Source organism: Dryobates pubescens, chromosome 7 (assembly GCF_014839835.1).
Source record: "Dryobates pubescens isolate bDryPub1 chromosome 7, bDryPub1.pri, whole genome shotgun sequence".
Classification (NCBI taxonomy): domain Eukaryota; kingdom Metazoa; phylum Chordata; class Aves; order Piciformes; family Picidae; genus Dryobates; species Dryobates pubescens.
In genome coordinates this window covers 29181627-29195186 of record NC_071618.1, presented here as the reverse complement: position 1 = coordinate 29195186, position 13560 = coordinate 29181627, and the positions used below count along the sequence as shown (strand labels likewise).

At 36.1% G+C, this 13560-nt stretch overlaps 1 protein-coding gene across 4 annotated transcripts in view; it reads right to left on the bottom strand.

Moving 5' to 3' along the window:
- The window catches only part of DACH1 (dachshund family transcription factor 1), a 372242-nt gene that overhangs the window by 37222 nt on the left and 321460 nt on the right, over positions 1-13560 (bottom strand). For all 4 annotated transcript variants that reach the window (XM_054163025.1, XM_054163024.1, XM_054163026.1 and 1 more), the window contains 3 exons: positions 13350-13501; positions 4692-4839; positions 332-475 (listed from right to left, as the gene is read on the bottom strand). In XM_054163025.1, coding sequence (XP_054019000.1) covers positions 332-475; positions 4692-4839; positions 13350-13501 — 444 coding nt within the window. The remainder of the gene's footprint in view (positions 1-331; positions 476-4691; positions 4840-13349; positions 13502-13560) is intronic.

Genomic DNA, 13560 nt, shown 5'->3' with positions numbered 1-13560 from the left:
TGTTGAACAATGACTGGAGGCCAGGACAATTTTTTGTTGGACTAGGAAGATTAATGAGCAATAGATTTTTCAAGCATAAAGGGGGGAATAAAAAGAAGAGAAAAAAAATTGACTTCTCAAGCTAATAATATAAAATTGTCCTAGTTTGAACATCTCTCCAGTGAGTTTATTTGCACATACTATATAAAGTAACAAAACAAGGCATCACTTCAATGAAGGAAAAAAATAATTTTTCCCCCTTCTATCATGTTATAAATATTTCAATATAACTAGCTTCTTTTGGCACTTAAATTGAAAGTTCACGACAGAGAGGCAAAAATTGGCTTCTTACCATTTAGGACCCTAAGACTCTCTGTTGAAGCTGCCTGTTTCAGTGTCTGTTCTGCTTGCTCCCGTCGTTTAGTCTCAAATTCAAGTGCTTCCTGCAATTTCCTCTTTGCCTTCTTTTCCTTTTTTAGCCTTTTCTGAATTATTGCTAGGGAAAAAGAAAATTAGTGAACTTGGATTTAGATCTGAAACTTGGCTACATATTCAGAGTCACCAAAAATGCCATATATGTAACAGTTCATATAAATTGATTAATTAGACAATACCAATTTAAATTACTTGAAATTTGCTGGACCTACACTGGTGTATTCTGTTAGCTGCTGTTTCATATCATAGCACTGAAAACTGTAGGTGATATTCAGCCATAGCATTTATTTTGTAATAAACAAGTGACAATCTGTGAATGTCCAAATCAGAAAACCCTACAACAAGCAATGAAATGCACTTTTTACATCATCTGATGCAGACATGGTTCTGTTTCTGGAGGTGAGGTGCTTTTGGGGGGATTAAATCCATGATTTTTTTTATTGCCCATTGCACACAGTTAATAAACACACAGCAATGAAGTTCTTCCCTGTCTGCAGCTTCTCTCCCACAAGAGGGAGATCCAGCTGCTTGGGTGCCCGGGCTGTAAAGGAGCTCAACTGCCACCCTGCTGCGATTCCTGTTCCTGAGGGAAAGGCCCTGAACTTTCTAACTTCCCTCCAAGCTGCTGCTTCCTGCAATGGTTCTGACCTCTTAGTGCCCAATCTCTTCCCTGTATTTATTTCCTACCTACATTTCCCTTTGTCTTACACTTTTCTCTTCCTTGCTTTCTGTCATCTCCTGTCCCATCAACCAAGTAACCTTGAAGAATTCATATCAAATTCTTCATGCTGCTGGATCCTCCAGCCACATAAATATTACTTTGCTTTGTCAAATGTGTGGCAAAATTCTGGGAAAGGAAGGAGTATTTTTAAATTAATAAGCATTAGAAGGCTCTCATTTAGCAAAATGTTTGCCTTGTACCTCTTTGGTTAAAATTTCACAAGGCAAAGGGTTGGAAGATCAGGATGAAACTTCATCACAATTTTATTTTCTATGTAATCAGTGACATACACCCACAAAGTGAAGATTCCATAATCCCTACACGAAGGAACACATTGCAGGTCACATTCCTGATGGAAAAGGATATGTGAACAAATCTTTCTACTTGATAAAAGCCAAAGTGAGCCTCTAAACAAATCATTATAAATTGTAGAGCATATCAGTATCTCCCCCTTCACACCCCAACCCTTTTTACTTAGCACATTTAGGGTGTTCAGGGATGTGTATGTAAGAAGCTTATTTCTCATAAGATCCTCCTGGATAACTGTTTCCTGAAGACTGTTATTTTTACACTAATATGAAGAAATATTTCACTATGCTACTCACTAAAGAATTCTTTACCTACACTGAAAGAATTATCCTTACCAAAACCAGAAGCTAGGTGACACTAGGTTTGACTGCCAATGTCTATCTAGACCTGTATCTCACTCCAAATTAATTTTAGCTACATGCCCAGGGATGAATGCTGGAAAAGGTAAAAAAATACTTCCACCAGCTCATATTTATCACAACATGCAAATAATGGAACTTTCAAAGGGATCTGTCATTGCTATTACGATTTAATTTATATGCTAAGAATAATCACTTTTTGGTTGATCTTCAATATTTTGTGTTGCTTTACAGAACTATTTAGACACAGAATGGACATAAGCACATACCCTGTAGTCAGAATAGCTGCATCATTTATGTCCCAGACTTTGGAATTTTGTCTCTTTCTCATTTTGTATAGCACCAACTACTTTACAGGCTAAGCAGCTTAAACTATCAAAGAACATCTAGTATCTATACAAACGCTAAACTAAATACATTTTGAATCATTGCATGGTTTAAATGTTTTCATTGTAAGTACTTTGAAAGTGATTGCAATAAATGAGAAGGAATGAGAAGGAAACATATGTTGCTTTCTGAATTAAAATGTCATCATGGCTGACACATTGTAGATGTGACTACAGCAATCAGAGCCAGAATTAGCAATCCCTTACTGTGTAGCTGCTCACAGAAGAGATATTATGCTACTTTCGCCATTAGATGAGACACTTCCTACAACCTTAGGACTTACTAATTGGAATATTTACAAAGAAGGAGGGAAACAGCATGGTAAGTTATCAGCTCTGTAGAACATACAGAGCAAGAGGAGTGGATTTTATGTTAAAAAAAAAAAAAGGCAAAAATATTCAGATGAAAAAAATCAAGAAAAAGATGTTTGACTTGTTTGACATGATGAGCTGAAGATAAGTGTTGCCTAATGGTGAAGATCCCATTCACCTAATGGATTTTGACCTGTATTCGACACTTTAACTCATGTTTCTCTACCATAGTTCTTAACTGTATTTAATTTTTTTCACCTGGTATCTTCTACCAGGGGTGTGGTATATTTCTCATGCTTCCATTAAGACGTGTGAAATTTTCTTTTAAATAGGACGCTTGCTGTCTGGAAAAGCAATACCAGGTAAAGCCTCCTATACATTTTTCTACCTTTAAGTGAAGAATAAATTCTCACAATGATTACAATCTGGCCTTATTCTTCTCTCTCCTACCTGGACCTGTTAGTTAAAAAAGTAAACTATTACATTTCTTTCTTTTGTAAAGATGTATCCACTAGCAGAGATAAGTCATCCTCATTATATTTGTTTTGCTGCATACCACCATTAAGTGTTCAAATCTGTTCCTCTAGTCTGACTCGTTTACCAGTGCAATACCATCATTAGAGGGAGACATACATAAAAGTAGGTCATTTATCACACTGAAAATAATGTTGTACATTATTTCAGTGCCCTGAACAAAATAAGGGACTATCCCATGCACTTTTCTGACACAAAACTCTGAGTGAAATTAATTATGCTTAATTTCAACTGCTCAAAACATGTATGTCTAACCCAGCTTGGCCAACTATATTTCCTCTGGAGTTAACAGGAAGATAAAGAAGTGATCACAGTGTAATTGAACCCATCTACATGTCTGAGAACAGGACATACAAATTTATTTCTTTATTGACCAGAAATGAAACTTGTACTAACTCAGACAAGGTGCTTAACTTTTAGGTGGCAAAACTCTAGTATGGTCAAATGGATTCCCCCTCCCACTTCTACTCTGCACGTGATTGCCTAAGTCTAAAACAACTATATATTTGAGCAGTAGTGAGACACAGAGGTTGAAGGATGTGAAAAATAAACAAGCTCTTTTACAAAACTACCTTAAATGTGCAAAGCAGTGCAGTTGTGCACAAAAAGATCACAGCTGCGATAATCGTGACTAGTTAACCACATTCTCAAAAGTTACAAAAAGGGGAATTAATGATGTGTCAGTCTTACCCTGTAATGGGTCAAGGCATGAATCAGGATTACATTGTGTACTTACTGCCAGCATGATAGTTAAAAGTTGTGAATCCAAGTGTTCCTGGGAATCTCTGTTTAGCTAGTTCCCAGTATATTAAATTAGACAGGAAGACAGTTGTAACTCTAGCTCTGCAAAAATACGCATCTGGCTTGTCATGGTCTGTGTTAAACAGCAAGTGAGCCCCAGAGGTTAACTGTCCCTTGCAAAGTAATTAGAGACTATAAAAATGGACCCATAAAGAAAGATGGGAGCATCTTCATAATGCAACTAGTTAATGCAAATCACTCTAAACTGCCTTAACTTTACCATCAATGAAATAGTTTTAAAATCTTTAACATGCAAATACTTTACAGTGGGGTGCTGTTAAGGTTTGAAATGCCACTAATGGATACTGCCTTATCAAGAAGAACCTTAACTGTTCTACAAATACATGTTTGATATACCATGCATTATAAACGCCTTAACAGCAGCCCACTGTTAAGATTATATTGATTACATACAGTTTGCCTAAATAAATAATATATGACCCTAGCACATAAGAACAAAGACAATAGTTCCTAAAACTTTACAAATTTTTACAAATTCTTAAATTTAATAGAAATTGTCATTGTATTGAGGAGTGATCCCTTTTCATAATGACTGCAACCTGCCAAAGACCGTGACAGCACCTATGGTGTTTATAATTGTGTTGTGTATTACTCATGTAATAAGTAATAATCAGGAAAAAAAAATGAGGCTAAAAAAGAAGATTCTTGTCCTGAATCTCATCAAGATCCTATGCAGAATCAGAGAGCTTGTAATATTTCCTGTCATGTAGTCAGCCTGGACATAATACAAGGTGAGAAGGAACAGTTTTGATCAAACAGAGATGTTTGAAGAAAGAATCTAGTTTTCCTATGGAAATAAATTACAAAGTGTTTATGTCTGTTTAATTAAGATACCTCTGTTCTTCTGCTCCACAGCCAACTGTTTTTCAAGTGTTTCCCTCAGTTCTCGTTCCCTGAAGAGTTCCATCTTCAGCTCTGTCTTTTCCAGTTGGACCTGTTTCTCTTGAGCTCTGGCATTGTCTATAGCAACCTTTAGTAGACCCTGTTCAAAGATAAAGTTGGATAATGTTCAAAGAACGTTTGAACAACTGACATAATAAACAACTTGTTTTATTGTTCCTTGGTTAGTCATGTGAGATTTTGCAGGTGAAATAATCCTGTCACTGGGTCGAAGACTCCTAATCATCAACAGCAAGTTTTTGCTGGAATTAATTTTGACAGGTGGACAAAAATCTGTAAAAAGCTGAAAAGTCAAATTTCCCCAGAAAACATAAACTCTCCTTTGATTGTGCATGCAACCAATGTGAAAAAGTGACAAGGGGATGGATTTATTCTTTGTAAGTGACAAAAGAAACAAGCCTACATCAAGCATTTGCCTCTGATCAAAAGTCTGCCCTATTAAAAAAGATTAAGAGTCTCACAATCACATCGTCCACACAACAGCAAACTCAATCCCTAGCACAACTCAAGCCGATGGAAATTACCAAAGCATAAGAGACTCCTTTAAAGGCTTTCCATTTTGCTTCTGATTGTTGTTAATTATTATTATTTTCATATATTCTCATATTTCATATTGTTTCAAACATTCAGTAGAATGATTTGGATTCTAAAGAGGACAGTCACAAAGTAGAAAGATATCCCAGTTTTTAAAAGTCCATTGCCTGACCTTCTACAATTTTTATCTCACAGCAGAGAACAAAATGCAATCATTTCTCAATTTCCTGTCCTGGTATGGCTGAAATAAACCCTACCTTTTTTTTGGTTGTTGTTGTTATTGTATCAGGAAATAATGCTTCAGCCTATTCTAAACTTCTCTTGAAAACTCCACAATTCCTTCTTTTTCACAAGGAAAAGGAAAGAAACAAGAAGATTCCAGCACAGCTAATAATAAGGTAGTTAGGACTAAAATAGGGCATGATAAAGAGGAGAAACAAAATTTAAATAAATGAACATAGAAAGAGGAAAGATTTTCTTTTCCATTTTCCAGAAGCATGGCCACAAAACTCTTAGGTCTACACCTGAATTTCTCATCTTGAAGCTATCGTAATAGAGTAGATAATGAAACACGGATATGCATATATGAACCTCCATGGATATGAACCTAACTCTTCTGTATCCTAAGCAAGTCTCTGTATCCTAGGCAAGTCTCCTGAGAACTTAGCAATACAGATAATTTGACCCAACAGAGATTTAATTACTGATATAAAGCAAAATAATGCCAAAAAGACAGACTGAAGAATACCTCCCAGTAGGTCTGCTAGGCTACCAGATAAAAAGCTCACACTCAAGACCTGGCTTCAGAACAGCCACACTCCAGATATGAAATCATGTCCCTCAGCTCCCAAGTAAGCTTCCTCACCCCTGAGGCACACTTCCTATAATGGATTCTGGGTTGCCTGTTTTTCCAGCAAAATTCTTTAAGAATCTCCAAAAAATAATGGCAAAAGAAGACAGCCTGGTACATTTCAGAAATGGATTTTTCATTATGTTCATCTGCACATTTATCCCACTAATCCCATATTAATGCCCACTTTGAAATTTGTGTCCTTCAAACTCCTCTTTTAAGTCTGTTTTGAGAGCCTGTTATATTCAGCACCTCTCATTCTTACCTCAATGGTTTCCTCCAGTGTTGTCTCATTCAGAGCTTTATGCTTTGTAGCTCTGTTACACTTCAATCTACTAAAATGCACATGAGCTGAAAGAACTCAACACCTTCTGACTGCAAGGCCAGATAGTTATCAAAATTGTATACACTACGTAAGTATAGAACAACATGTGAAATATCTAAGAGTGGTTAACACAACAAATGTGCTTACAAATATGTTTAAAGTTTTAGCAGTTTTTTCTGAAAAAAAACCACCAAATTATATTTAAAAATAGATGAAACACAGAGGTATTTTGTGTTGAATGTTAAATGCAGATAACTATTAAAGAAACCACAAAAAGCTAAAAATAAAGTTGTACAGACACAAGCAAGGTAAAATACAAATTGAAATGTTTGTAAGGCTTCTCCCACCTACTTTTAAAGTTAGTAACTACCTGAATTCTGTTCCCTTCCCCCACCATATTCTCCTATATTTACAACCATCATAAACTATGTTTTCTCTATGGGATGCATTTGAAATAGCAAGAAATTGAAGTCAAAGTTTCATATCAATATATGCTTCTGTCTCATGCTTAAACTGTAGAATACTTTAATCTCCTCCAATTCATCACTTACTGGAACATGTGATTCATCCATATCATTAAAAATCCACAGATTAAATTACATTTAAACTATTTGTTGACGACAAGTGCACTGTCAAGTAAGTTTAAAGCTGCAAACACCCTCATCCCAGATTCTTACAATCCATCTTATTTATGATAAAATCAAACTGGTAAAACAACTGCCATCTTTGCTCAGTTCAACTACATTCATCTACATGTTTCTTCTTCATCAGGAACAAACAATTAGTAACAAATGAAAGAGATCATTACATCAAGTGCCCTTTTAGATCACCCCAATTAAAACTTTGGTTTAGCTGTATTTTAATTCTAAGATACCAAATTCTAATTTTCTGCTCTGATTGCTCTTGTTGACTTATCTTTGAAATATGTACTCTCAGTGCAAAGCCTGGAGATTATTTAGCAAGATGCCAATGTTGGCACCACTTAATGTGTTGATTGGTTGTATTATCAGTAGCAGTTTAAAATAAATTACTATTAAGCTATTATTGTCCTTGGCTGACAAAACACAATATTTTGGTGTTCTTTAAATATGAAACAATCATTATGAATAAACATGGAGAATAATGCCAGTGTAACACTGACGTGTGTAATTCTATATCAAGGATTGCTGCAAAGTACAAAGCTGCTAAAAGAATATTACATTTTCCTACTGAATTTCTACAACAGACTTCCTCCTCCATCCCTTTCTTTTTTTCATTCTTGCTGCTAACGTAGCTAATGGTAATACATTACCTATTGCTGCTGATTATATCTGGAAAATATTAGCTTTTTTGAACCAAGACCCACTAGGGACTACTTATAAGCTACACAAAATTAAGTTTCATTTTTAGAAGTTAAATCAGTGCACATCAGTAGGCGTCCAATGTGAAAAAAAATCTGCACTAGAGCCAAACTGATGCATATGCAAAAGTGCTGCTGCTGCCAATGACAGCTCTAATGCAAAAATGCTGGAAACATTTTCAATATCTCCATGTATTCATTGCAGAAGGGGGTGAGAAAAACAACTAAAAAGTATAGCATCTGAAAAATCATCAGTGGCCCTTGGAACAGGAATAGCAATTTCAGAGTTGCATGAAATTCTATTAATTCTCCCAGTGGATCAGCTGTAAAAGATTATACAAAATACAGTATGTCCAACTTGTATTTGCTATGGCTAATCCTCTAACCTGATATTAAATCAATATGCTGCCAATGACAATGGGAAATGCAGTGCAACACAGGACATTAACAAAAAGAAAATATTTCCCTTTAGGGAAGGTCAGATGTTATGGAGGCAGGATAATGATAATTGTAGTGAACATGCTCAGGTTCCAGATTTGTTTTTAATACAGTATGGCTCTACTTGGAGCCAGGATTTAACACGGGATGCCATTCTTCCCCTCCGTGTCACTGTTCAATTTTTATTTCAACATAATATCAAATATGGATATTTCCCCCCTGGAAATCCTTCTGATTTGTTTGTCTAATTGTTTTAATATTTTCCAATGATAAATTCTTCAGAAATGTCCCAAATAAACAGTTAATTTGATATATGGTTGATTATTCTTCCCATTCTCAAACTGAAGCACCACCATGTTAGGGTAGCCCACTGATGCTACAGACGTTAAACATATTTCAAACTTCAATTCAGCCTTAAAGCCAGTATGACCCACCATCTTTTAGAAAAAATGCAAATAGTGTGTGGCCTGTTTGGAAAGTAGTGAAGGCAAAGGTATACATAAGCTCTTTTGCTTTCTAGCTACATCTACAGCATGTTTCAGATCACATAGTTTAATACGCTACACAGTTATATGGCCGAATGTCAAAATGGCTTTACTGGTTAGTCCAGTGGTCTATCTAGAAGGTCATACCCTGTTCCCACAATGTCCCAGAATGAATGAAAATCTGTAAGGACAAGGTATGCACACACTGAAGCTTTCCTAGGCAAATCTTAGCATTTTCAGGACACTTGTACCGCAGGTGCTTTCTTTTGCAACATGAGCTCTTCGTGAAAACACTTCCAAATATCACTGCTTCTCTTTAATTAGGAAATTATATGCACTTCATATGTTCTCCTTATTGAAAGTAGGTAGTCAAAGGGTCATAAAAAATATAAATACATACATTTTTAGTTTCCTTTTCAAGTTCATTTCTGAATATTTGCTATATGTAACTGACTACTGACTTACCAACATTAGCAAGACAGGATAACACAGCTTGGTTATCTCTGCAGATGACTCTAGGAAGACATTTTTATAGTATCTCAAGATTTAATTTCTCCAGCACAGGAAAAGGGATACTGCACAAGTATAAATGACATTTTTCCAGCGATACTTTCTGTGAAAAATAAAAGAATTCTCTCGGATTTCATAAGACAAATAAAATAACATGAAGCAAAATCTGTTATTTTTACTTTATCTAGTGTTTGTAGTATTTTTCTCTTGCATATTTAGTCTGAGATGTTAACAGTGCTGGAGACTCACGGCAATAAAGCCAGTAGTTTGCATTGTTTTCATAGGGGAATTCAGTTTGTAATCATGCATTTCTTTTATTAGTATCAATGGGATGCTTGCAACTTACTTTACATATCTCTTTAAAAATACTTAGCAACAAGACTGTGTCAATACAATATGGTCTTGATAGAAAAATATAGCTATCACAGTGCAACTGATTAATCCCTTTGATATTAATGGAAATTCAGCTCAGGGACAGTAAAGATTCAGTCTCTAAAAGCTTAAAAAAACATGACTATTACCCGAGAATATTGCGGTATCATGAAAGGCTGTGGCTGCAACATACTTCAGTATAACTGGGCCATAATCCAAAAAGGAAACCTTAGTACAGAAGCATCTTTAGCCTTCTCACTAGAACCCACACAGAATTTTGCTTTGGCTCTCCTTCCATCACCCTTCATCCTCCCTGCACAAAGACTTCCAGCACTTAATCTGGAAGATATCAACAAATATGCATATTGCTGGGGGAAATTTACTTTGTCTTTCAGATGTGCAGATACACATATCTCCTCCTTAAATTTATAAATAATTAAACATATTTTTGTTTCAATAGGTACTTATGGAGAAGTAAGAAAAACTACGTTATATACAAAAGAAAATAAACCTAACTAGCAGCACCTGATGACAATGATAGCAAATAGGTTTATCTAACACTTGCCTATAATTCTCATTTAGTGATTTGGGGATATCCACTTAATTTTAGTATAGATAGAAGACACAGCCTGGCCTGTGTTTATTGGCCAATTTTGAAGTAATCCTCAGACTTCTAGAATGGAAGTAAGTAGATTTAGGCACCAAGTTCATTCACCTAAGCTCTTAAGCACCTGCAAGGCTTTTAGCACATTTTGGTTCCAAATACAAAGTGTTTAGAAATTTCTGCTTATATACTCAAAATTATTTCCCCATGGCAAGGTTTAGGATTCTCCTTACCTTGTCAAAGGTAAAAATTATGAATGCCCTAATGCCCTAATCCTCTTCTATTTTAAACCAGTACAGGCACTAGGACTGCTTTAGAAGGCACTCAAGGTCTGTATTATGCAGCTCCTCCCCATCCTGCACCTCACATGCCTGTATATACACAAGTGGATCACAGTAGAGATATCTTCCATCACATCCCTGCACACTAGTGTAGCCAGAGGAGCTTGCCTAGGTATTCATGTGACCATCATACCCCTAAAATACAGGCAATCCCCACCACATGTGACAGGTCATACATGCACCCCAATCCCTTGACCTAATGAAGATGTACCCTTGCATTTCAATCGGACATTTATCCTTTCTGTGAAAGGATACATACAGATTTTCATCATGCATGACCCTGAGGACAAGAAAAAGAACAGCATTTACCCAAACCATTCATCTAGATTTTGGCTAGATGTCTGCTATTTTCTTTTTCAAAAGCACCCTACTACTGGAGACAGGGAACACACTGTAAGCCAGATCTTTTCTAGATAGTTAGGTCCTCCCCATTTCTAGCATTGCTGCAACAAGACCATGGTGAATTATCTTCCTGCTTCACCTGCTCTTTGAACCCTTGTCTCTGTACTGAAAGGGATACAAATTTCACCTGAACCAAAGAAGAGTGAATGTACCCCGCAACAAGAGTCCTTCTGACTCATGTACTAAAAGGCTGCAAGGGTTCCAGGCAGCACTTACGCATTTCTTAGCAAAGTCACAGATGATATTGCAAGTAAGCACCATAGTACAGAATTTCATTTTTCCATAACTCCTCTTAATGAGTTTGAGCTTATAGTCGAACATTTAAAGCCCAGTTCTGAAAGTGTCAGTATCATAATACCCAACTCATTTGTGGCCTTAGGTGGCCCCCTCTCATTGCTAAAATTGCTAAATGTGGAAACCATTTTAAATGGTGTTGATTAGAGAAACTGTCATCATTGTGCATGGATTATCATAATAGATTCTACTGTAACTGAAGAGAATGTGTAACTTCTTCTACACAGACAGCTCTTTTTAATTTTTTTTTTCTTTATGAAGTAGCTTTAGAATGTTGTCCTGACAGAGATTAAATGTATGCGTGTATGGGGAAATGCCTTGATGGGTTATTAAAGGATTGCCAGAGATCTGTGAAAACCATGTAATGTGACATAGGGGCATACTGTAAAAAAATCCATAAGGACTTATGTCCCACCTGTTTACCCTGATAGATGATTTGTTGTCATGTGAAACACCAAGTAAAAGAGCCGTAAGTACAAAAGCACCACGAGAGAAGGCATAAAGGAGTCTGGTTTCCTTATGATGTTACCTTTTATTTTAGCTCTTCACTTCAGATACTCTATTCTTCAGATATTATAAGGGTGTTCTTTAAAAAAAAAAAGCTAACACCAAAACCAAACCAAACAAACCACACCAAACAAGACACAAAACCCTGAATGCATTCTTGGCAAATTAATCCTGGTCATTTATCCTGAAGTAGTGCTGCACTCTCATATTCAATCACAAGATTAGCTAACCTGTTGATACTGAATGCTCTGCTCATTAGGTTGCTGTCTAGAGACACTGAGTGCACACATTTGTCAAAAAAATTACTAAGAACTTCCCTGTACATGCATGCACAGCTAAAGCATTACATACTTTGCCAACTGTATTTCTTCCTTTAGGGAAAAAAAATTACATTCTTTACATATTGCAGGAGATCTGTTAAAAGAATGTTAATGGTTGTAGAATTACATTGGTTTATGATTTAGATATTCAAGATCCTAAGTCTTGGAACCACAAAAAGCACCCACAAATATGATCTTCCAGACCAGGCAGATATAGCAATACTTGATTCTTAAATTGCAGCTTTTTTTCATTATTAGATCTCAAAACAGCACCAATGAATGGATCATATACTTTTCATAAAACAGCTCTGAAGTGCCATAAACTTTAATGAGATTGCTTAAGAAAGTGAAGTGAGCAGGATGCAGCCCCACTCTGTCATAACCTTTGCTGAATAGAATATAATTGATTTTATGTATTTGCAGAAATGAGCAGGGAATAATTCTGACAAATACATTAGACGTTAGGAGCTGCACAGACGAGGGTTATCTGGAATGAGTACAATACAGCTGCATTATTTCCTGCACCATCATTTTGCTTTTGCATGCAACACTCAACCATGCTGTAGCAAAAGTCGCATCTGGGGACCACATGATCACTGAATTTGTGGATGAAACAATTCTTCACTTTAATATGAAACATGAGCACATTGGCTCAAAGCTCTGTGCAAGTGTATACCTTAAATAATATTTGAATCAGGCTGTCCTGTACACACAATAGACATCATGACTACTGAGTAGGAAATCTGCAGAAAATTTGGTAATACCCTTTGAAGTCTATTCTTTGAAGACAGTGAAATGAGTTTCTTTATAAAAGAAGTGCTTTCTGTGAATGCTTTTCTGGGAGACACATTTCAAATAGCTTTAAATATCATCTCCACCTTGGCACTCCAGCAATTTAAAATAACTATTTATTAAAGAAATGTTCCTCTGCTTAGCAAATGAGATAAAGTTAAACAGTAAGATAGATTTCATTAGTCTGCAATAAGAAGAGCAGTTAAGACAAATGTTGTTAAACACACCAATGTAATTTTCATTGAATTCTCTGCTGTGGCTTAATATACAATCTGTATTTTTATGTACTGTATCTGACAGCTTCTAAATCTGTTTGTTTGCTGTTGTTCCTTTAAAACCTAAATTACTAGAAAGTTTCAGCAAATTAGTTGATCCAAATTATCTTATGAGCTGCTTAAGCCAGAATGGTTATATTAATTTAGACAAATCTGCAACTGGCTCGTTTCCATCCCTTTAAGCTGATCTACAGAAAGGCCTACCTGGATGTTAGTCAGAAGGGTCTCTATGGAGGACAATCCATCAGGGAATAGAAAAGGAGATGGAAAACCCGGAGGTAGCGGTTGCCCATGCCCAGTTAGAGAAAGTTTGTCAAGGCTGTCTCTTGCGGTTGGTGTGGAGAGCGGGGTCTCATCTGTATGTGATTGAAACAAAAATATAGAACAAGTTACGCTTGTCTGTTTTTATTAGACC